This window comes from Epargyreus clarus, unplaced genomic scaffold (assembly GCF_041222505.1).
Source record: "Epargyreus clarus isolate Ecla_fem2 unplaced genomic scaffold, WU_Ecla_fem_2.2 ptg000019l, whole genome shotgun sequence".
NCBI lineage: Eukaryota > Metazoa > Arthropoda > Insecta > Lepidoptera > Hesperiidae > Epargyreus > Epargyreus clarus.
The window spans coordinates 9269520-9296313 of NW_027332227.1; the positions used below are offsets into that span (position 1 = coordinate 9269520).

Sequence of the window (26794 nt, forward strand, 5' to 3'; positions counted from 1 at the left end):
ATATGTAATCCTATCTGGGATTGATTATATGTGTCCATGGGCGGCAGCAACCACTTACCACCAGGTGGGCTGCATGCTCGTCTGCTACTCGAATATTATAAAAAAAATCACACCGTTCTTTATCAACTTCTTCCCCGTAGAACATATGTTGCCTTAGTATCTTTCATAGTGTTTCTTTTTCAGCCATACACTTTACATATATTTACCTTTTTTATTTACTAGCTATTGAGAGCGGATTTGATTTGTTTAGTAGTTATTGAATAGATTACAAATTTTGGTCAGCGAATTTTAAGTCAATAAAATTCACGTGTTTTTATTAATTTTCAGAGCTGGAGCATGTGCCATGTGATGGAGCGGTGACCGGGCCTTACAGCAGCGTGGCTGGAACAAGCCTGCCAATTGTTCTCCTGACCACACTCGCCACCACCGCCGCCCTTTAAGCTATCTCAGACAGCCGTGTGTCCTGAACACACACTTTCCAAAAGTGAGCAACTTAGAGACTATGAAAACATATCTATACATTAATATATCACTAGTAGAGACCGTTCTTATATTTTCTATGATATAATGATCATCATCATGAATGTATTTTTGGTAAGAATGAAGGAAATTTCGAACGCAAAACGGATTATACGAATTGGAAATTATTTAACACTGTTAAATGTTTCGAAAAGTTGACGGAACTGAATGTTTAATAAAACCTATTTCTGTTCTGTGTTGATAAAGTCTACTTTATGTAGACCATCAGCGAGTTCATACGAATCTGTTTTGAGCTTTTAATAACCTAAAATATACTTATAAAGATTTATAAGTAAAATCGAGTTTATTCGAAATATTCATAAATAAACGACTTCATTTGTTATAATGGCATGATTATAATAGGAGCGTATAACTCGCTAATGTCTGCATGAAGGATGAATATTATTATCTATACTCTTGAAATTATACAAAAAATATTTTCTAGTACTGTATGTTAGATCTATGGAAAGTAGAAGCTTAAGTAATTTAGTTTTCACAATGTTCCTCTTAATAGTTGATTCGTTGGATGTTCTAATTTAGTTGATGTATTACGTATAAAAGTGTTTCAATTGGCGAGTATTTATAATTAGATTTTGTGTATAAGATATCTTAGACTCGTTCATATGTTAGCTTTGATTGTTGAAGCGAAGCTTATCACGACACAGAATTATCACTATACATATCAATGTGTGCCTCTGCTTAAATAGCATATAATACATATCTTAATGTAGCGAAATTTTAGAATTTTATATTGATAAAGGAAATATTTAAATGTCGATCGTTTGTCACGAGACGGATTTTTATCAATATATTTATTACTATAATATTTAGGATGCTATTAATTCGTACCACTTGAGAATCTTATGAACTCCAAATCTTATGACTTCTAACAGATAATAGTATATATTTTGTAAATAAGCCCTTCTTATGATAGATCGCGATATTTCACTGAATAGAATTTTCTATGTACGTATGTAACAGATATTAAGATACATTATTAAATAGAAAGATTTATAAAATATTCCTCTATTTATAGTCTGAAATCTGACACAATAAATATTAGTGAAATTGTAGTAAGTGAATGGATTGAAGTTCTTCGATCCTAATATCATATTCACTTCACCAGAAAGTATTTAACGTTTTAGCACTTAAATATCTTAACAGCATGTCACATCTTTAGAATTACATGACGTAAATTGAGGAAAATATCTCTGAATCAGGTGTTTATGCTTTTAAATGCCGCTCTATCCAATTCTAACTCTGTTCCATCTAGTGAATATCTCGTAATATGGTTATTACGAGAGTCTATGTTGATAGTAATGATACTACTAAGGGTGGGTTTCATCAAGTAACTTTAACAATTACAGAAGCCTAACCAACCGTCAAATCCATGGTTAAGAAAATAATTAGTTGCACCATTTTAGTTGAGATTGAAATTGCGTCATAACTAATACTTAACTTTAACCGCTCCATTTTGATCGGTCAAAGTTACAGTATTTGTCAACATCCCTATCTGTCAATTTCTAATAAAAATTGCGGTGACAGTGACAGAAATGACGTTAATGACAAATCAATTGGTGCAACACAGTATTCTTACATTCCATCGCTACCGTCAAAGTTACTTTTAACTTTAACGCAAACTTTAACCGGGCTTTCGATGCAACCCACACTTAAAGTGTATTTTTTGTACATAACATAATAACATTTTGACAATTTTCGCACTTAACTAATTGTAATTCTAAAGGTGCGGTATGTACGTACAATATATTTAAAGTGTAAGGATGCTATTTTAGCGCTTTTTTTCTTTGAATTAGATAATTACTTTCACAACTCTAAGTACTGTAGCATATCAATGCTTTAAATGAAAATCGTCTTATGAAAGTAGTAAACTTTAACACAATATTTGTAATATGAAAACATTAGCGTAGTGGATTTTAATGTTTATAATGCGATTGTCAATTACTATCCTCGGTCGAGTTTGAAGTTGCGGGAACATATTTAAGGGATATCTTTTTATATTTATACAAAATTATCATCACATTGTAACGATACATATCAAAACGGATTTACATATTATGTCGTATTGGTTTTTGAATTGACTCAAAATGAGGTGTGACATTATTAACCAAGAAATAAAATATACAATAATATTAAATACGATTATGTTTTGCTATTTCTGAGAACACGTTTGAAACGCTGAGTATAAACTTCATATAATTAAAAATGTACCTAAAATTGAGTCAAAAATTGCATAATTATCAGATTGTATGCAATTTATTACAATTGAATATTACCGTATCAAATTTATGTTCACTTGTACATATAGCAATCATTAAAAATGGGTGATCAGATTGTTGTCGCTCAGTGTATTGTACCTATATCTGATTTTAGAATAATATCATCAAAAATATCTGCATGGGTATGGCAAATATCAGTTAAATAAAAACAAGTACACATGTATACACAAAAGATGTAATAATTATTACAATAAAAACAATTTCTGTAAATGGTTATAAGTATATGTTAATCTTTTCAATGTTTTCTTGTGTCAAAAGTCTCGAAGAGAGTTCTCAAAGAGTATGTTTGAATGGAAATTTTATGAAGTCGGGAGGATGGGCTTATTTCCCAGCACTGCGTAGGAACAATTTTCAAAACCATCTGATGACATATCTATGTATGTATGTAGAATGCACAATCCTTCGTGAAAGCTAATATGGGTGTTTTTCTTATCACGCAGGCTTGTACTAGCGTGCGGATCTGGTCCTTCTGCGTATCACTTACATCATCCCAATCATTTTATAAATATTTTTCTAGTCATGTAGGTATTACAGGCACGCAGAAGTCGCATAAGCAGCGAGTTTAGGAACGGATGAAACTAGATAAAGGCCATTAAGGGCCTTTTCCCGTCACGCGTATCAAACTAACCCCGAACGCGTGTCCTATTACTCACTCATTAGTTATTAACACATTGGAAAGCATGACAGGAAAAGTATCAAAATGTTAGGACGCAAGTAACACGCATGCGGTCCATATACGGAAACGAAACCCGCGTGACAAGAAAAAGGCCCTAACTGAAAGAATACGCACGCTTTTTCATGAATTGAGCACATTTCAGAAGTTGTATGGGATAGCTTTAATTAGTTTAAAGTAAGGTGTAAAGTAAATTGATGTGAACGGAGAATAAATGTATTAATGTAACGTCTACTCAAAACTAGATTCCGTTACTTCTAAGGATACACTAAAATCAGATTGTGTTGCCTACTTAGTTGCACTATCTTATTGTCTAGATATTAATGGAATAATCATTAATCATATGAATTTCCTCTTCAAAATTGCTTTTATCATTAGAATTTTGAGGGCCTCGCTGGTGAGAAGACGTATTAAATTTTATGACTTGATTGTTATTTATTGAACATTGAATGATATAACAAAATATGCGCCTCATACGATACGATACGTCATATATTGCGTTACACATTATCTTGCATATTTATTTTTAAGATTTTGAGATTTTTTTTTATATTTTTTGATGATGTTATTAATGCATCTTGTAATTATGTTCTCTAGTTGTTTCGTTTAAAATCAAAGATAACAGTATAATTGAAATATATAATTCGATTTTCTTAAGTAAAATATTATAATGAGCTTCTATGTACAGTACGAAGGTCTGAAATTGAAAAATAAAAAGAAGCTTAAACTTATAATTTATCTCAGCGCCTTTTCTAACGACTTCATATTCTTAACAAGACACAATTGGCATTTGTGTCAAATTTCAATAACCCAAAGTGTCCATATTTATTTTGTGTCATAATTAATTATAACATTAAAAAAATATACTAACGCAAGTACTTTTAGAAACGTTGAATAAAACTTTTTTTTTGTAACGATGAATTCAACTACCTTTGACTCTGCTACCATTGTTTAAACACAATACAGTAGGAACTCGATTACCTTGACCAAATATTTATTGGCATAAGACATGCGAATAATTGAATATATGAGCTAAAGCTATTAAAAAAATCTTTAGGGTCCTAGCAAACATACCACTTTTAGCATCGGCGACTGACGACTAAGTTGTTGTATAGAAGTTAGATACAGTAAACAAACGCTACGCCCTGTAAGATAAGCAAATCAACGCAAAAAAACGCAACGTAAACTTAATAAAGCAGATAAAACGCCCATTTTCGTCAAAAATACGTGATGCAGCAATACAATTGTCAATCACCGATGCTTAAAGTAGATAGTGTGCTAAAGCTATTACAAATTACGGTGAACATTCGTGAATCCGTATAATCGTGGTCTAAATACTCGAGTCTCTGGTGTATTTAAATTTGTATACACTTACGTGTCTGTACGTATACTTGTCTTCTATCGCTACAGTACAATAAAATGTCAATAGATAGATGCAGTTAGGTGCAATTGTCTCTGCATTAATGTATTAGTTTATAGAATTTAGTGTCATTTTAGGGATAAATCTATACTCGTGTAAGCATATTGTAGGTAATCACTATAAAACACATGTTTCGATTTTAGTAAGTTAATTTTGTTTTAATTATTTGAAATGACTGGTGCCTCCCAAGCTAAGGTGTGGTATGTGGATTGAAAGAATAATCGTTACTATTTTTAATTATGTAGATAAAGTAACCGAATAGGCACCAAATATATGTGCTTCGGCAGAAGATTGACTAATTTGCCCATTTTGTAATGGCGCTGTCTGCAGTTGTAATACATCGGACAATTGCACTATACAATTATATTATTTATATGTCTAAATAATTATCTCCATCTGAAAGTTGTTTGAGAACAATCGCTACTTTACCAGTAAAACTTATTTTATAATTAAGTGGTATTATATTATGTTACATTTTTTGTGTTTCTTGATATCTTGCATTATATGCCTATTTGGTTACTTTACCTGTAGTTTAACATTATTACTTTTGTGTATATTATTTAATTAAAAGTAAACTTACGTCACAACTTACTTTAAGGATTTAAGTTAGTTAAACTTATTTGTACAGCTTTTCAGTTACAGTGATATCATAAACTATTCTGTAGTATCATACTTAACGCCGTCGTTTAAAATATTTCACGTATTTTAACTGTAATGTAATACTGCTCCTAAATGTGTAGTTATAGATAGAATATTGTATTATTTATTAGAAAATAAATGTTCAATGTTACTTGTGTAATAAAGCTTATATCTGTTATTGTGCTTTCACACCGTAGTTGTAATGTAATAAGCTATTGTTTTTTTAATGAAAACACTTTCTTATATTAACAAACGAGTAAGTGGCAAAAGCGAAGGACAAAACTAGCAAATGATACGTATGTGTAGCTGATAAATATCCCTAGCTTCTAATGATATGAAATATTTATTGAGTAAGTAAATATTTTCCGTTAAAAAAGACGACCAAAAAATGTAAGTAAAAGCAATGCGCTTGGATCGCGACATTTTATAAATGTTACTATACCGTATATTTATGCCATGTTTCTGGCAATATTGTTATGACATCCCAATGAAATATTACCTTAACACTAAGTTTGGTTCATTGAATTATCACAACTGCGGTGTGAATGCATATCTATGCAAAAATGTAATGTTGTAGGTACTGCTTACGAATTAGGTGCTAAATAATGTATACATGTCGGTGTGCACTTATTCCTTTTATACCTATTAAAACTGAAATGCAAATGACATTGACAATATCTCATATAATTTGAATAACAACCAACCAAGGGTTATTACGCTTCTTAGATAATTTCCATTCTCTGCGTATAGCTGTCTCAGTTAGGGCCTCATTCCTATCACGCACGTTTGTCGCATGCGTATCGTTTCATATGTTATTTTCCTGTCATGCCACATGTGTGTGTGACGTGACACGACTGCGCGGGATTGATTTCCGTTCGCAAGTGAGACACGCGCGCGGATCCAAGCCTGCGTGACAAGAAAAATGCCCTTAGAAATAGAATATAGCTGTTCTAATTTTCACATTATAGTAGTAATTTTGTAGTTTTAAGTAAATTTATTGTAACAAAGAGAATAGATAATTAAAAATATTTCGTTAATATTTATATTCGTTTGTACAGTTGCACGAAGATTTATTTCACGATAGTAAAATATTACCGTCTAAAAGCTGTTATATTATAATAGTTATAATAATTTGCTTCAAATATTCAATTACGTATTATCTCTATCCAGAAAATTAATCAATAAATTTTAATTAAACATTGTATTTTATTCGCTTTTATGCGGTCTTATATTCCTTTCCTAATCTCATTTTTAGAAAACAAGTATGAGTATGTATTATTAGTCGTAACATATAATAATTACAAGTAAGATCTAGTACCTATGGTTCAACTAGGAAAGATATCTTTGCCACACCCATTTCAAGAGTAAAGCGATTTAAAGAGTATAACGATATAAGGTGACTGTCTTAGTTCTCATGAGTGGCAATGCATCTGTAATTGAATGCCGATAGAATCGCTGTTCTATTTATTTATTTATTCATTCATTCATTTATTCATTTATTCATTCATTTATATAGAGTTAGTTACAAATTTCAAAGGGCGGCAGGAACCGCTTACCATCATATGGAATGCATCGTTTATTACTTCAAATATATAAAGGGTTACATGCTCGCAATTTAAAGCAAAACGACTAGAATGGGAGGCCAACCCATCCGATATTGCAGCACTAGTCAATTTTTAAATTAACATTATAACTACAGAGCTTGTATCTAACGTTAAGGCATCATCACAGATGGCATTAGTATTGATAACACATGTGATTAAACTTTTAACGCTTTTTATGAAAATCCCATTTGCACACCCATAACAATCACTTTAGAAAACGTCAGTTCCAATTCTGTTCCTATAACAGATATGTTATTGATTCCAGCAGATAGCTGAAAACCACAAACTCTATCTGCCGTCGTGTATTGTTGTAAATTATATTGGACATATAAAAACCGAGTCCTAAGAGCGAAAACACCAGAGATTTTTACCAATAGACGCTGAAAAGTGCCTCAACTAACCAAATTAAGACTCCATACTCGTCACTAATCCAAATATACATATTTGTCTCGTCATAATGAATCATAAGATGTGCCGAAAATTGATAGGTTTCATAATAGCCACTGGAGAGTCCCACACTATCCACTTCCTGACTCCATCATCAGATCAGCTTCTGTCGTAGAAACTACATAGGGATACAATGTTTCAATACGACAGTGGATTGGGTGCAAGATTTGCAGCGACTGATCAAGAGTTCTGACCGCCCTAGGCTAATTATGAAGACGCGCCCCCACCGTTACGATAGACCTCAAAAGTAATATATTAGTTTTGACTCTGTTTACTAGCATGAAATTAATAGTGCTGAAGACACAATTATGGCGCGCCCCCCCCCCCCCCCCGAACCTCGCGCCCTAGACTGCAGCCTAAATAGCCTAAGGGTTAATCAGGCCATGAAGATTTGTTTATATTGTATGTTAGTTACAAGTGAAGCTAACCCGGAATTTGGAGAGGGCACAACCGTGCGCCTCAATAAAATACGTTAAAATCAGAATATTAATTCAAAGTATATAATGGTTTCTTATATCCACAGCTAAAATGTATATGTACTATCAATGTCTCGTTTCAAGCATTTTTATAACGATCATCTTAAATGGAACGATGTCAAAGTTAAATCTCTTGTGATCGACCGATAGCGTGAGTTCAACAGCGATTAACAAAAGATAGCGCCTCGTCTCATATCTGCAGCTTCTATGAAATATCATATGAAAGCTCATTCGAATGTAAGAGATTAATGGACATTATAATAAGAATTTACATCGTTATGAGATTCTATACATTTTTTTATAATAAACGTGTAGCAGATGAGTGTCCAGTTCACCTGATGGTAAGTGGCTACTGCCACCCATGGATATCTGTAACCAAACCCAGATATATTTAGATATTCCTACCTGAGGTCTGCCACAGATGCGCTGTTGACCTTGTGGACCAAGCTGGAACGGCTCGGAAAAGTATGTCTCCATGACCACACTCTTCAAACTAGAACGTAGCAGTGCTTCACACTGCTGCTACTAGGCAGAAATAGGCTTGGCGGTGGTGGGCTTACTACCACGTTCAAATATGTTATGGGTAAGTGTTACTTATATTTCACTCAATACATTGAAACCTGGCATAATCAGTATAGTTTTACCGGATAGGTACCACCGCCACTATACCTGTAGTTCCGGGACAAGAATAGGGCTACGGTATCCCCTGCCTGTCGTAAGAAGTGACTAAAAGGGGGCTTCTGGGGTCGTGGGTGGCAAGAGGGGGAGCCACATAACCCTGTGTCGCTTCCACGGCATCGGGTACCTTTTGAAGGTTTCCCCCTCGTGAACAAAAAAAGAAAAAAAAGGTACCGCCGCCACACCTATGTCTAGCGTAAAGCAGGTTGATGTGGACCCTGGATTACATGTGGGGCGGCCATCTTAAGCCTCAGAAGTGGCAACATTTCTGTGATCTGCATTAGGTGAAGCCTTACATGCCATTAATTACCCATAGATGTTCACGAGCGGCAGTGACCACCATCAGTATCATCAGGTTGACCGTGCTGCAGTTTTCTATTTCAATTTTATAAAAAAATGTATATATTATATAAATACTTCGTACTGAAATAAACCTCAAAGGCCTGAATTATAGAAATAGTAAGTTTTCAGTATTCGCTCTGAATGATGAGCCTAATGAAGCCTGCGTGATTGCATACATCGTTTTTATGCAAATATATACGAAACGTGCTGTTGCGTTCTCAACAACACTTTATGTAGATTGAACATACATGTATGTCATTTATAGAACGTATTCATATATTATGACTTTTAGTTATTTGCAACCATGATATTATTATAATGTCGTCATCATCATCAACTGTCTCAGTGCTGGGCACGGGTTTTCCTTCCCCTTTTAGGCATAATTATAATGTTACAATATAAAATTACGTAAGTTACGCAATTACGTTGGTAAGGGAGACAGACTTTTCCGAGGCGTTCCAACTTAGTCTTCAGAGGTAGCGGCGCGTCTGTGGCCGACCTCAGGTAGGAATATCTAATCCTATCTGGGGTTGATTACACATGTCCATGGGCGGCAGTAGCCACTTACCATCACATGGACTGCATGCTCGTTTGCTACTCTTATATTATAAAAAAAATGATGGTAAAAACATCTTAAAGGTAGTAGAAACCTTCGTGGTTTGATTCCAGAGGCACCGTCACGTTTATTTCTGTCCAATAACAACATGAAACTTAGGTTTGGTTGGAAAATGTGACTCTTCCACAGGGCGTTCTAATGTAGCCTTCAAGGGTAGGAAACATTTATGGTCAATTTCAGGTAGGACACAACTCCTACCTGGTTTTGAATATAAATGTACATTGGAGGTAGGTGACACTTACCATTAAGTAGACTGCCGTAGAAGGTTTCAGGTTCTATTATTTGTCAAATAGATTAATAAATGATGAATATTTAAGTGTTTGTGTACTTCATTTTATGTGAAGGGAATCCTCCTTGTGACTACTTTTGTTCTTTAGGTTAGTTTCCAGTTAAATAAATGTGGGTGTTTTCGCAATGACCAAGGTTTGACTGGTCAAGATTTCTAATAGGCATTAGTTCGTCGTTCCTAATCCGTAGGTCTACAGTAAAGAATAAAAAACAATAAAGCTTTATCATTATTATTCATCTGACATAATGAGCATATAGTATGCTTTGATATTTTGTTTGAGAGGCCTTTTTTGTTTGATCGGAGTCCTTAGTCCATTAAACAAAAGATCTGCTCCAAAGATCTTTCAATTACACGTCTGAGTAGTCATCAATTCACTGTCAAGATAATAAAAACATAAGAAGATCAAACTCAATTTATTTAACTGACTGGTTTTTGTTATCTCGTCGTTTGATTGAATATGTTCAAAAATAAACGTTCAACGTATGGAAGTTTATATTTCTTTTCACATTTCTCGCAGCAAAGAAAATGTATTCATATATACAGTAAAAATAACAGAGTTTACTTTTAAAATAGCTGCAGTGTGCGTGTTGTGTATGGGATCTCTATTTTTCTCATTTTCAAAGAAATTAATATTCATTGAAAATGAGAAAAATAGAGATCCCATAACATATTCGCAATTTTATTAAATCTTTTCGTAATTAGCAGTGACACAATACTTAATTACTTATCTTGCAGCAGTTTCTTATAAAAAAAAAGGAAACAAAACAGGAACATATTGATACTAAGTATTTTTCACGTATAAGTCGTGAATATTTTCGTTAAAAGATAGAGCTCATTAAAAATTCACGAACTTTGTTTGCTTATATATAATTTGGTTATATTTTAATAAAAATCCTGTCCATTAATGTAGTGATTTTTGGATAATAACCCAAAAAGATATACAGAAAATAAAAGAAATGTTCAAAAGGTCCCGATTCATTAACTATGGTAATAAAGCAGTAATAAATAAAATAAATCCAATGATATATCTAATTTATTGGTAAACATATCCACATTCAATCGTTTGACTAGACATTAAAGGTACTCACCACCTGAATATTATATTTGGAAGTACCTATATTTAATTGAAATATTTTTGATACATTTAACACTAAGATAAGGTACCTTGAAAAACTTACGAGTTCACACTTAAGTAAATTTGCTATTTCGACATACATAATGTTTTACTAATACTATATTTCTCGACTTAACTATTTCATAATTAATATCCTACTTAATAAACGTTAAATAAAACTTTATAACTATTGAAAACCTGTTACAATATTATAAGGTACATGTAAAAATAAAACAATAAATTACAGTAAGTTTGTGATAAAATATTGAGTTACAGACAGTAGTTTAGTTCCAACATTTTTTGCCGCGGTTCTATGTGTTACAGATTAGATATATTATACGTCATTGATTCCACAGATTAAATCAGCGTGCTCTATATTGTCTACGGAGAGCGGTGCGAAAGCCACGGTGACGGAGTTCTGGAACCGACCGCTGGAAACCAGTCGGACTACGGTGTTCTCGCAACCGATGAACATGGGACGACGTCCTGGAAACAAAAATATAATTAGCAGGGTTGCATTATATTTCTTCTGCCTGTTGCCACCTTTTTACAAGTCCCGATGTTGTAGTTGTAATATACAACAACATAAATAACTTACGTGTGTAGTATGGTAATTATATAATTATCTATCACTGCCATAGATTAGTAAAGATTACTCACTCCTAACAAGAAAATGTACCCAGTTTTAAGAATTGAAATAGTTGCGTAAAAAAGTTTTGCCACGTCTCCGTGCTAAAATGTCCCTAAAATATTTGAAATAATTATTTATTTATTGTGTAAATTACGCAGTATTAGTTATTTATTCGTACATTTTCTCTAAAAATGTTTTTATTTATCAAGAATTCAAAAAAAGAACTTACTAATAAGTCGTTTGTGGCTTCATTCGAGGCGGCGAAGTATCTTTACTAATCTATGATCACTGCTTAGACCGTGGACTGGGCTTAACAATGATAGTGATAGTTGTAATTTGGCCTCTCAATCGAGGGACCGTTGCTCAAAACTTAGGCACACAACTCTGATTTTCGAAAATTATGATTGTATTAAAAATTACATATCACTTGCTTTAAAGGGAAGTAAGTACATCGTGAGGGAACATGTATAATATCTGGCAGATCGTTAAAAATGTTCTCAAAAATGAACGTGAATACTATTAATCCACACTTGGCCATCACGGTAGACTACGGTCTGATCCTTCTCTTTCCTAGAGGAGTCCTATACTGTGGGACAGTAAAGGCTTAATGATGTCCGAACCCTGACCTGACCTCTTCTCCTCGGTAGAGGCGTGGAAAAATAGGAGGACCAATACCGACTCCCGGGTGGTTCCAATCCCTTATCATGAGTTTTCAAAACATCCCACAATTTTACGTTACATTTACTCAATCCATTATTCTGTTCCGTTTGCTTAGTACACTGAGTAAACGTAACAATAAGTAAGTGCTCAAGTCTTTTTGTCTACCTCACATGTTCGCAAAAAAGAGAGACAAAACACACGTTACTGACATTATAGTTTTGATACAATCCGCTAGGGGCGCTGATTGGAAATTATATGGGCAAATACGTAAACAAATACCAAAACAGTCATATTTGTCAAACCATAAAAACTCATGGTAAGGGTACTGACTACGCCACTGTTACGTGATAATGGCTCTTTGCATATCAGTCCGATCGCCGAGACGCTGATACAAATTACAAAGTAACTCAAGTATTTAAGAGTCGGGACCTATACAGGGGTGTACGTCGTAATAGACGCAATAAAGTCTAAAAATATCATAACTTAGGTCAATGAAGTCTAAAAATATCACCACTTGTCATAAATTATTGGTGTTCATTTTTAACTTATTGTAGCACCTTTTCTTTTGTAAAGAATTTTGCTGTTCCTTAGTCAATAATACTGCACACTAGCCTTTTATTTAACTTGCCTAGTTCGTATGTATGTGAGGGTAAAATGTTGCAAAGTTTAAACCAGAACCCTACCCGATTAAGCTAAAATTTTGCATACACGTTTGGATGGAAATATATAATTAGTTGTAAAAGATTTTTTTAAATGTATACTAATTTAATGTATAATTTGTCCATTAAAAAAGTTTAGTAAATTATAACGGAAATATGTTATGTAGGTACATAGCATATTTCGTAGGGTAGCATAGGTAGGTAGCGAATTATAAATACAAGTTATATTGACATGAAATAATAATGAAAAGACGAATATAATATTACATGTCCGTATAATATTTGGACAAAAGGTATACTGATATAAAATAGTAATGAAACCAATATAATAGTCCGTATAATATTTTAGATGGACGCCTGAATGACAAACTACCTCATTTATACCCCGAATATATGTCCCATAGAATTGCTAGCTGATCACGTTCATTTGTTATAAAGAAAATTACTGCAAGTATGTTATCTAAGGGTTTATTCACATTCAGTAGGCCCGACAGTTTTACTAAACTTTTAAAAGTTTTACTAAAGTCATCGAACGGTAAATCTGTCGGGCTGATCGAATGTGAACTAGCCCTAACTGATGGTTAATACATTGGATAAGACGAGATAAAATCTACGCTGCTAATGCTTTCCCTTTGTGAAACATAAAGTTAACCCGTATATCATAGCTACTACGTACGTATTTGGACCAATTGAATAAATGTATATTATGCATTAAAATATAGCATAAATGTTATACTTTTCTAACGACAAATAGTATATATCGATACCTTAATTCGAAAATCAGTCAACTCCACTTTTTGTCAAAAAAAATGTTTTGGACAAAAAGGGGAGTTGGCTGATTTGCGAATTAAGGTATCGATATATGCAACATTTATTATTTTTTAATTAATATAATTACATGATGGTATTAAAGATTTATTTATCTTTCAATACCAAATATAAAAACACTCAATTTTATTTTTAAAACAATATCTTTCGTGACCAATACTTGAGACTTCATATAATTGGGAAATTTACATTTTTATCAACAAAAATATAGACATAACAAACATACTACCATTCAGCAAAATACTAGCTTTTCCATCACATATACCCATCTATACTCCCTGATCAATCACCAATTAACACTTCAAACTTATTTTAATTAATCGTGTGGAAAAGAAAATGCACTAAAACGCCCATATACTGCAACACTGATTTATGTACTTTTTAAATTGCACGTTGGTCTCATATACGTAGTGTTAATAATAAATCGACTTTTGAGATGTTATTTCTTCGATGTTACCTTACTACACCTAAGGTTGCTATTCTATTCAGTAATGTATCTTCATCAACCCATTACTGTCCCACTGCTGAACACGGGTCTCCTCTCAGAATGAGAAGCGTTAGGCCTAGTCCACCGCGCTAGCCAAGAGCGTATTGGTAGACTTCACATTTGAGTTTTTTTTTATAAATTTCTCAGGTATGCAGGTTTCTTTCTTCACCGTTTAAGCAAGTGATAATTAATTTGTAATACGCACATAATTTTGAAAAATCAGAGGTGCGTGCCTGGGATTTGAACCTCGGACCTCTCGATCGAGAGGCCGAGTTTCTTAATCACTAGGCTATCCCTGTTTTTTAATATATAGTATAATACAGTAATGTATAGTGTACTAGAATATGTTAGTCAATCGTAGTAAATTATAGACAATTATAGAAAATTATAGGCTTATTAAATTAATTAACATATTCTGACTTCATATACCCCCCTTTCAAGCTAAGGCGTAGTGTTACTGTTTTCTACAAGAATAGGTCTGCAAAAAAAAGAAAAAAAAGTCGTCTTGGTAGAATATATAATATGAGTTGGACGTAGGCGAAAAAAAGAATCCTCTGAAAAATAAAACCTTAACATAAATAAATGTACTATTTTTTCATGGATTTTCTGAAAGCAATATATTTTTCAAGTTTAAATAAATATATTTTTCTCAAAAAAATAAAATGGTTGCAACCCTAACTGCACCTTTTAATTTAGCCGTACTTAATTTCCCTCTACCATTTATTTCTCCAAGCTACAAAGCTTCAATACCTGTCCGATACAGGCTAAGTAACACAAACTTAGCCGAGCGTTACTAAGGGTAAAGAGTAATTACCTTCATTAGAGTCCAGTCCACACACGTTGTTCAGGACCTCCATTTTGGTGTGATCGAGCCCGTTAGCGCCCCCAATGTCCACGTAATCGGCCAGCCCGCGCTTTGTGCACTGAACAAACAGACAGACGATTTATAAATAAATCTTTGAAGTACTAAAATATATTTCTACTCCAAATTTAAAATGATATAATTGAATCTATATATTAAAAGACAATCGAACTTTTTCATGTTTGTTTCATTGTCTATGGTAATAGAGGCATGCTGTGAATTTTACCATGTACACACCATTTATTATATTATAAACATTACGTTTGGTTATATCAAATTTAGACTTCTGATTAAATGGGGTGTAATAAGAGCCTACAGAAAAGCATGTCGCAAAAAATGCACCGATGAGCGCTACGGCAGCGCATGCCATTACTGCGACATTTTTTAAAACAAATATCGAAATACGCAGAACATTGCACGACGTGCGTTGCACCGATCGGCGTCGTTGTATTTGCAGCCGCTACGCTTTTGTGTAAATCAGCCCTTATAACTAACAGCCAATATATAATCATTATTATTATATGAAGTCGAAGGCCTTAAGGCCTTGTTTCTTGTTAGTAAGTTACTTGCTTATGCAGTCATTGTTTTGATACAAAGCTTGCGAAACTAAAACAATGGACCAAATATGGGATTACCATTCAATTAACCCTATCCTCCAAGAACAATCAACAGAACCGTTCGTAAAACAATTACCAAATCACTTTTTAGGGTTCCGTACCCAAAGGGTAAAAACGGAACCCTATAACTAAGCCTCCGTTGTCTGACCGTGGGTCCGTCTGTCTATCTGTCTGTCCGCCTGTCTCTATCTATTGAACCGTAAAATATAGACTTGAAATGTTTACCATGTATATGTATATAACGTTAGCCGCTATGACATCAAATACTTGAAAATGAATATAAAAGGGGGTCCAAATACAAGAAATCCACGCCCAGACGTTGCCACTAACGCCATCTGTATTCACATATAATAAGTTGTCAGTATCACACGGTATCGGTAGTATACAGAACTTCCAATAGATGGCGTTACTTGTTACTTTTATATTGACACGGTGTCTATTTCATACAACTGACATTGTAAGAAAGAATAAAATAAAATAATATAAGTTTATCAATCCATTTTTAATTAGATATATTATTACAACTCAATGCGAAATTAATTTTATCTATACTAATATTGGAAAACTTTGTTTGTTTGTTTGATTGTAATGAATAGGCTCAAAAACTACTGGACCGATTTTAAAAATTGTTTCACCATTCGAAAGCTAGATTATCCACGAGTAACATAGGCTATATTTTATATGAAATATTTTTATATTTATATATATATATTATATATTTGCCGGGTCAGTTAGTATGTTATAAAAATAATGAACAATTAGTGGTACGGAACCGTCCACATAACTTCAACTAGTACTTGGCCAATTATTTCGTACCGTGAGTTTGTTTATATTCCTTTCAATGTGATATAATTGTACGAGAACAGTCAATACGTCCTAAGTAAACAGCGTATTTCATTGACCTGAACAAACACGATTTATTTATTTATTTGATTTGTAAAGAACAACAATGATAATAAACCTTTTTTCGACACACGAATATACAGTACACACAATGTTATTATTTATTGGCGAGTTAGAATATTTATTAAAGATAGTCGGTTTATTATGTTCGGTTTTATTAAATAAATTATTGACAGATTCAAATAGATCAGTGACCAATTTGTCAAGTGAACAAGTAGTGGAACAGCAAAGTTATTGTCAAGGAAAGAGAGAATGTGAATAATTAATCGAAATTTTAATTCAACGAAAATAATAAATAGGCACTCGGTTATTTATCCTGGAGATAAGACACCCTATTGGATATTACTTCTAATAAAATTATATACTGAAGCCTTACTAATATTATAAATTCGAAAGTAACTCTGTCTGTCTGTCTATTCTTCACGCCTAAACCACTTAACCGATTCTTTTGTACCAAAAAATCGATATTAGTAAAGATATTGAATCGTAAACTATGCATTTGATTAAGTGATGATCTTTAGCAAAGTCCATGAGCCCACGAAGGTTTCAGAGTTGGTATGACCAATTTTCGCCAGGTGGCGCCACTGTCATTCCAATGAAGGTACGAATTTTCAGTTTTATGTATGTTAGTGTGTCATATTATTTTATTTTAAACGCGGGCGAAGCCGCGGGCAAAACTAGTTTGATATAATTTTAAATTTCAACACATTAATGAGGTCGACATTTTTGAATAGGAATTCGGTCCTTATTTTACGTAAGTGTTTTAGTGGGAATACTATTGCGCCTTATAAGTTGTAACTACCCCAATAACTTAAATTGAGTTGTACAGGTGCACTGTACTGCTTTGAAGCTTCAAAATGTACGTTTAATTTGGTATAATAATTAATAGCAATCATTCACCCACAAATTGACTGCTTGCGGAAACTTGACATATTTACGGTTCAGATCTAAATTATACTCGTATGTAATTTATGCTTGAAATAATTTCAGAGGTTAACCGACGTGATGTCAACCACATCTTGTGTTGTGTTTGATCCTCATCAAACATATTCAATCAAACAATTTCCTTGTTAGCACTACAGATTTTGCAATAATTGTATGAATGTAAGTAGGGTACTAGGTTATCGTCTTTATCTTAACAGCCTGATTACAATTTATTAGGAAGATTGACAAGCTTAAAAATATAGTAGGTACTTAATACATTCTTATTGAAACCGGCTAAGTGCGAGTCGAACTTGTTTTTTTATTGAACTTATGTTGTTATAGCAACTATATGTATAAGCAGAAAATGTGTCTTTCTTTTACGGTCCAAGTCACAAAGCACAACAGATAGACGGAAAGACAGCGGAGGCTTAGTAATAGGGTTTCGTTATTGCCTCTGGGTACGTAATCCTAAAAATAGTTACGATGACTTTATTAACATGAAGTTGAAGCTTTGAAAGCCACTTTCGTAAATATAGGTACACAAATTGTCAGGGGTTCAGAAAAGGCCATACGGTACCTTTTATACCAAAAAGTACCGTTCGCGAGAAATAGATAAAAATGCGAGCTGAACCACGGGTAAAACTTAGTATTTGTTATAATAAAATAAGGAATCATTAAAACTATTTGCTGACATCTATTTACAACATCCATCAATGTCAATACAGGAGTAATAAGGAAGTCGATAATACCCATTCGAATCATGTTTCACAACTTCTAGACATTTTTTTTTCAATTTATAGGAACGGAATTATAATGTATAACTATAATTATTATAATAGTTAGTTACATCTTTGACACGTTTGAGATTAACTAAATCTACGGTTGTCTTACAGCTAAGTACTAATTCAATAAAAAACGTGTGCCTACTTAAAATTGTGGAAACAAGCAGTTTGTTATCTATTTTTATATACAGTCGACTTTGGTCTTATCTGATCCTAACACGCGATGGAAATATGTAAAGATCTTTAGATATTTACATCTCTACTAAATTATTTGGTATGATTTACTCTTTTTATCCTAGCTTTTTCATTTGCCATAGTTATATGGTATTTCCATCCATGAATTTCATCAATCGGCCTTTTGTAGTATACTGTTGATATAGGGCCTCTAATAATTTTCGGAATCCTACTCAGTCTTATGCCTTCTAAATTTAACGGTTTGCCATCCTCTTCTTCAGGTAATTAGTCAACCGAAACGTTTGCTATTCGAGGACCGTTCTTTTTCACTAGTTCTCGTAACGACGTGGCTGACCAATTTCCACTTCAGCTTGCTAATTCTGAGAGCTAAGCTTACGGACATCAAGCTTAGATCATCTACGGATTTCAACGTTGCGAATCAAGTCTCATAGGGAAACACCGAACAGTACTCTCTCCGCACACTGAGCGACTCTGAGCTCGAGCCTAAACCTACAGTAAAGGATCACGTTTCGGCGCGATAATCCATTACTAGCAACAACAACTGGAAATTTGATTCACTTACAGTTATACAGTTTGAAAAGTCTGACGTACTTAATCATTTAATCATTTATTTGCCATGAATATTAGTCATTACAGGTCTTACAATATATACATTTGTATCATATTCAGCTATATTAATTTAATAGCATGCAAATATTACAATTCAATTTCAATATAATTAAATACAATTAATTCAACAAAGATTTAACATTACATTATATATTATTAATTACTATATTAAACGTTAACTAATTTATATTAAATGTCATAAATTCACGAATGTCATAAAAGTTATGTTCTAATAAGATTTTTTTAAGTTTTAACTTAAACAATTTTTCCGGGACATTTTTAAAAGTATCAGGCAGTCTATTATAAATTTTTATACACATGCTGTATGCATTATTTAGATTTACTTACATAGTATAGACCGCGTAAAACTGGCAGTCCGCTCCGAATATAGAAATGAATCGCGTCGCCATAACAATTTCTATGACTACACCTGCTCGCAACAACTTCTAAACGGACTAGCAGTTTGGCGCGGACACAAAATTAAACTTTAGTACTTACGTGGTATATAGTCCCAGTTTCAATTTCGAGTAAGTTGCCCCTTTTTACGGATTGTCCCACGTTGAGGTCCAAGATGCGGACCGTCGCTGGTGACACCGCCATTACCGAGCAGTTGCCGGTCTCGCCGTGGTTACGCACCGTGTACACGCCTTCAGAGCCAAATAACAGTAGATTACATGCTGTAAATATAAATCTAGGTTATTTCTATAAATCATACCGGTATTACTTTGATGGTGAAAACACTTCGTGATTTAATTCGGGAGACACTACCACCAAATCTATTTTTACTTTAAAACAGATTTGTCACATGTGTTCGAGTTTACAAGGTGGTAAAAAAACATACGAGGTCTTCCAACTTAGTCCTTAGAGGTAGCAAGGTATTTATAGCCTTAGGTTACGCTGTTTGTCCACCGCCACCGTCACCAAGCCGATACCGATAATTAATGACGGCGCCGAAGTAACAGTACATACATTTACTATAGTCGCTTGTCCACCGCACGTCCGTCACCCGAGCACCGTCACCCCGGCCGCCGATATTTCGAATAGATCGACGTTACCGCTAAATCGGCACCGAGATTTCGACGGGCCGATGTGCCGGCAATATAAAACACGTTGGAACTTGTCCTTACACTGCCGTCACACGCGTGACAGCAGGAACAAAATAAACAGCCGATATCGGTCGCGGTGGACAAACTATCGCCGTCACGACATATTAAAATCGGCCCCAATTTAAATTCGTTCTCGGTATCGGCTCGGTGACGGTGCAGTGGACAAACAACCTTAGACTTCAATCTTACTTGATGTTGCAGATGTCAATAGATACTAGAAGCAACTGATCATAACGTGAACTACATTCTCGTAGCAAGTAACTCTCGGACATGCAGTTTGAGTGGAGTTAAGTGGTGACTGCAGTTAATGGACATCTGTAACGCTTTTTAAAGAGCAGTAGTTACTTGCAGTCGATCACAAATGGTTTTATCCTCGTAAAAACGAAACTAAAACAACTTATATAATTAAGACCAGTTCAAAAATAATTACATCAATAAATTTCTGCTCTATTATAATAAGTCGAATCAAAAATAATTTTACCACCTTACAAATTTCAAAAACAATTTATCTATAAATTGGTCTTTGTCCTATTTATATCTCATTATTATAATCAAATGACTATAGATACATTCATAAACGTTAGGACCTACACAATAGGTCCGAGAATAAACCAATGCTAGGACCTTTAGTAAAATAGGCAATGTGAAGATCACTTATTTATTGAGAAAATTGACCTTGTAGGCATGGTATTATTGTCTTTATGAAAATATCGAATTTATGTATATTATTTAATTTTTATACTTTAAAATTTTGTTTTTGTCGATTATATGTATTATAATTGTTTTTCAACATACACTTTTTTCGTTTTTATTTCAGAAATGCAAAACGAATGAATATTTTGAATTTTTGGATTTTTTTTATTTTATTTTATTTTTGGATTTATTTACTGATATATTTAAGTCGTTCATATATTTCAACTATGGAAGGCTTTTAAGGTGTGAGGTCCGAGAGGATTTGTAAAACTGGTCATCAGTCTATTGAATACCGTTTATAATTAAAAAACACTTTTGCCTTTTGAAATAACAGTCCTTACGTCTTGCGTTCCTCAAATGGCGAACAGTGACTGAAAAGCCCTTCCCTCTGGCAGGTACTCTGTACTGTATCAGGGCTGCGTTCTGTCTGGACACGAGTTTACGTTGCGGCCTCTGATCACAGGACTCTACCACTCTGTCGTCATCCCAGGCGTCTGCTGGCCATACTTGGCCACTGAGCTCCCATCCATCGACCCACTGTAATAAAACGTATATATTACTATCTTCTATCTACACAAGGTTATTTTTCAAGTATGTATAGATGGTCAAATCTGAAACTATAAGGAATGACGAAAATGCTCAAAAGAGTTTACGAGATTGGTTTTTGATAAAAATTAAAAGTGTATGATTACATTTAAAAAAACTATTTTTCTAGCCGTAAATAGAATAAGCTCATTTTGAAAAATAAACACATACCTACACACTTCATTGTATCCTGGAAAGTAATAATAACTGACAACCGAAACGAAGAGGCTCACTCTAAAATACCTTTTTTGTATACACTCCACATACAGTCAAAATTATTCCGTCAATACGATGATAAAAATAAATATCGATTAGGTCCTTGCCAAGAGCTCGCGAATAGAACGCATATTTAATCCCCTAGCAAAACGAGAAGTGCAGGCATTAAAAGCTGGGAGCCTTTGTATGATCGTACGTAAGCTTTTCCGACAGTTGAAGCGATTTTAATACGTTTTGCTTTGATATCGGGCATTTAAGTAGAAATCGTTAAACCATTACTCCTAATGCTGGACACGTGTATGGTATATGTACGAGATGTTTAGGATATATCCTCACTGGCTGTGCGGTTTCATATACATTGGAGATTTTTTTGTAAGATTTTACTTTTTGTAAGGTATCCAGGTCTCCTCACAATGTTTTCGTTCAGCATTAAAGCACGAGATAATTAATTTTTAATAAGCACATACGAGTAAGTTCAAAAAATCAAAGGTACGTCCCTGGGATTCGAGGCTGACTTTCCAACAAACGCTAAAAACTTATATCTACCAATAGATCGGTTGCACTCATTTGCTACAGGATTCAAATCTACGAACGGTTCTACGACCATATAGTACACTGCCGCTGCTACATTTTGAGTTGATATCTTTATTGTAACTAACTTAATATTACTCTTAACCTATCTTATGTTATAATGCCTTAGCTCCACACTACACGAATGGTTGGATGAACTATCCTATATTAGTACATTTGTTACAGTGCTACCATAATTAATTTCCATAAAAATGCCTAATACTAGTAAAAACTTGAACTTACAGCGACCAAGCCCCCGTTCTCGCAGGGCACGTCTAGGTAGTTGAAGATGACCTGGATTCGCTTATCGGGCTCCGCTATCATGTAGATGCCGCAAACAGCCGGCTCGTCGGAGGGCGACTTGAAGAAGAACTCCCCCTCGTCAGACGTGACCAGAAAACAATCTACGACGAAACGGGTGATTGAGAAGTTAAATAGGTTTTTAAAATTAAAAATATATTTTTAAACAAAATGTTGTACAATTTTAATTGGTATAAAGGGATCAGTTAATAACAAAGAGATTGTATAGCTACATATCACTGTAAAACTTTGAATTGTAATCAAATTAATGGACATAAACATAAGTAGTATATGTTTTTTATAATTACAAAGATATCAGTTAAGTTTGGCAAAAGTTTAGAGACATGATACTTATACAAAATCTTGTGTATGTAGAATTTGTTTCTACATTTTTTTAGAAGGTGGACTACACCAGTTCTGAGGGCTAAGATGACTTCTTATTTAATTCAGCTGGCATCCAAAATCTTCAAACCGAAATGCATCTGCGTCACGCTAGAAATTTGTTGCGATGGTACCCCGGTCGAACTAAATTAGTTCTACCACCATAACTAACCTTCAACAGGATCTATGATGCGATGAGCAGGAGGAGACAATCGGCGCTCTCTGGGGAACCATGATAACGCTGATGCAGTATTTTTCTGGCGTCCGCCTAATTCCTGGGAACAAATATAAAATCCTTCTAACTTTCTCTTATAAGTATCCGTAGTCGCACAACAGTATAACTTATTTTAAGATGTTATCCTAAAAATCAAAGTAGGCCACCAAATTATGGGAAATTATCGCTACATATAAATATTTGCAACATTAGTGAAGTGCCATATAATGACTGGGTTGTCTACAATGTTCCTTTAAGTATCGTATTATTTAACATTTTATTAGTAACCGAATTTAGTTGTGGCGTTAAAACAGAAAAGAATTAAATTGCAATTATATCTGGTTGTGCGTAAAATTGCATCTATTATAATGTCCTCAAGTACAAAAATACGTAAAACCAATATTTTTTAAAAGTACCTATAAGTATAACAAATTAATTTGTTTGGCCTTATCTATAGCATATATCTATTAAACATTACACACTGAAATTTCCCTGCATCTTTTTCACTTACGTTATGTGAGAACCTTAAATATTTAATACCAAGTACTTACATTCAACAAATCCTTACCCTTACTTCTATACTAATCCTTACTAACGTTACATTTATCTGTTTATTTATTCCTCTTTCTCGGCTCAACTAATTAATCTACGTGAAAGGCTGTTTGATGTCGTAGAGATAAACATACCTTTGAAAACTGTACAGATTCCTAAGTTACGATTAACAATTATTTATATCTATGTTTTATAGATGGTACAATTAAATTATCTGTTATTTATCCATTATTGTCCCAATGCTGGGCATGGATCTCTTCTAAGTATGATTGAGATGATGGCTATATTTCATCACGGCTCTGACTGAAGTTTGGTAAATTTCAATATCTGGACACGAATTTCGTCTCACAATGAAAGCGGTGTATCTGATATTCCATCACGTGGTATTCCCTTCTACATTCTACCTATCCTATAACTACTACCTATACTGTCCTACTACTGGGAACGGATTACTCAGAGTGAGCTATACCTCATAATGTAGACCACACCACACTGGCCGAATGCGGATTGATACATTTTATACATCTATGAGAATTACATACATATTTTAAAATAAGTTTCAGGCGCATAGATTTCCACTCGTTCTTTTCCTTGACTATAAAATCGTGTGATAATTAATTTCTAATATTAACATAACTTCGTAATATCAGACGAGCATGTCTCGGATTTGAACCCTGGACTCCCAGGGCGACAATACGAAGTTAACATCACTAGGCGATCAATATTTTGAATGATTGGTGACGCGATGACGACAGGATAATATTAAAACATAACCAAGGAAGGATAATATCACAAATATCGATATACCCGGACAGAGCCATAAGCAAAACTAGTTATTCTGAAAACAAAATGTACGTTCCAGATGAAAACAGTTCTATTGAAATAGAAAGAGGTCATGTTTATTCAATTTAGATACTGGAAGATCCCTGGAAAGTCATTCGAATACATCCTAAGTAAGTTTAAGTGTAGTGCCTGCTCACACGTCCACACACCGCACAACGCAACATCAGCCTGCGTGGGAAAAGTACGAAAATGCATAGTTTTAATCACATGGACTACATTTTGCGTTATAAATGAATAGTATGGACAATAGTGACCAGATCCCAAATCGTGAATGGTTGTTTACCTATCTTAGATCTCAGATGGAATGTTTATCTATCTTATTTCTCAGATGTGGCAACGCGTCTATAACCGGCTTCTGGTATATACTATACAAAGCACAACATATAACAAAAGTGTTATTAGACAGGTAACACCGCCACAATAAGAGTCGAACTGCAGAGGATTCTATCACCTTCAGCATGCTCAAATGATGCTCTCGTATGCGGTGATGATTGTTTATCATCACCGCATACGAGAGGCCAGCCATTGTCTCAAATACACATAGTAACCACCAGGGCCGGATTTAGAAATCTAGAGGCCTTGGGACAACAAAGGAGTGGAGGCCCCCTGGCCCCAAATTATTTTCCGAATAAAATGATTTTTTTCAGTTAAGTTTTTCAATAAACATTTTATTGTGAACGCAGGTAGATTCTTCTAGTATTCATGTTTGTACAAAGTACTGTACATAAAGGTAAAACAGCGAAAAAAAATATCAAAAGAAAAGATATTTCTTTTTTTACTAGTGTTTACTAGTCAGAATTAAAAAAAAAACCGACGTCTCTAATGTGGAGGCCCCTCTTTTGTGGAGCCCCGGGGCTGCCACCTCGGTTGCCCCCCCTTAAATTCGGCCCTGGTAACCACAATGCTACTGCGAGGCGTACCAGCGAATCCATTCAACGTAAGCGCAGCTTGCCGACATTTTGTCGCTGTGTAGCGTTTGTGGTACGTGTGAATTGTCATTAAGTAGGTTCGAGTGTAACGCGTGCCTAGAGGAACATTAATGTCACTAAGCATTACGACCGTAAAAAATATTTATCGGTTCCTATAAAAAGATAAGTAATCAACTTCACGAGTTAAATTGAAAAATAACACGATTATTGTGGATGGTAGGAGATTTCCTGATTATCTTTCAATACGGTTCTTGTTACTTGGATTTAGTCTTTTTTATCCTTGGTCTCTTCATTTTATTTTTGTCTTCCGTTTTTATATGACTGCGGAAGGTAACGTTTTTCGAGTGTATAGATGTATGTCTTATTCTGTGGCACGCCCTACAGCCTTTTTCACAGATTTTAACAAATGAGGTGTCATTGACTTTTTGTATTTGTTTACGCATTCCCATACATTTCCAATTAGTTCTAATATAGTCTGCTAGAGGCACTGATTGGAAATGTATGGCAAAATACGTAAACAAATACAAAATCAGTCAATTTGTAAAAACGTAAAAACTCACACTAAGGGTACAGGCTTTTTGTTTCTATAACTACTACTGGTATTTCTTTTTCATTAGAAATCCATAATTCCAATTGTGAATTACTTAACGTTTTATTTGTCGTTCTTATTAAAAAAATAGTTTGTCTTCTAATATGTAAATAATTAAGATCTACGTTAAAACTTTCATGCATCTTAATTTAAATTCATGAAGTCTTGTCAAAGACTAAGCGCTATTAAGTATAATTTATCGTGTCAGGTAAATCTCTCAAGTAGATTTCATAATTAACTACAAATTAATTTTCTGGTTACTTATAAATTCAGTAAAAGTAAGACATGTACCGTGAAGTTTAAATGATAAACTTTGTAAACTGACAGAGTAAGGTCCCGCTACAGACATTGAGCATGTCAGATACGTGTCAGATAAAAACATTGAACGTGTCAGACATATTTTTCCATACAATACATGGACTGGTAGATATAAACGATAATATGCATTGTATATAAGAATTATATTTTCGAGAGAGAGTACTTTGCCCGCCACGATACGCATCTGACATTATGTTTATAGATGAAAAATGAACGCTAATAAGTTT

General features: G+C 34.0%; 2 protein-coding genes across 2 annotated transcripts in view; one reads left to right on the forward strand and one right to left on the reverse strand.

Annotated features, from left to right (window-relative positions):
* The window catches only part of ace2 (acetylcholinesterase type 2), a 29922-nt gene extending 26490 nt beyond the window's left edge, over positions 1-3432 (forward strand). Inside the window, exon 6 of the mRNA XM_073084024.1 lies at positions 328-3432. Coding sequence (XP_072940125.1) covers positions 328-440 — 113 coding nt within the window. The 3' untranslated portion in view covers positions 441-3432. The remainder of the gene's footprint in view (positions 1-327) is intronic.
* Positions 3433-11023: 7591 nt separating this feature from the next.
* The window catches only part of LOC140750173 (corticotropin-releasing factor-binding protein), a 37885-nt gene continuing 22114 nt past the window's right edge, over positions 11024-26794 (reverse strand). The window contains exons 2-7 of the mRNA XM_073083566.1: positions 23295-23397; positions 22685-22845; positions 21412-21607; positions 19770-19948; positions 15194-15302; positions 11024-11600 (exon numbers count right to left, since the gene is read on the reverse strand). Coding sequence (XP_072939667.1) covers positions 11449-11600; positions 15194-15302; positions 19770-19948; positions 21412-21607; positions 22685-22845; positions 23295-23397 — 900 coding nt within the window. The 3' untranslated portion in view covers positions 11024-11448. The remainder of the gene's footprint in view (positions 11601-15193; positions 15303-19769; positions 19949-21411; positions 21608-22684; positions 22846-23294; positions 23398-26794) is intronic.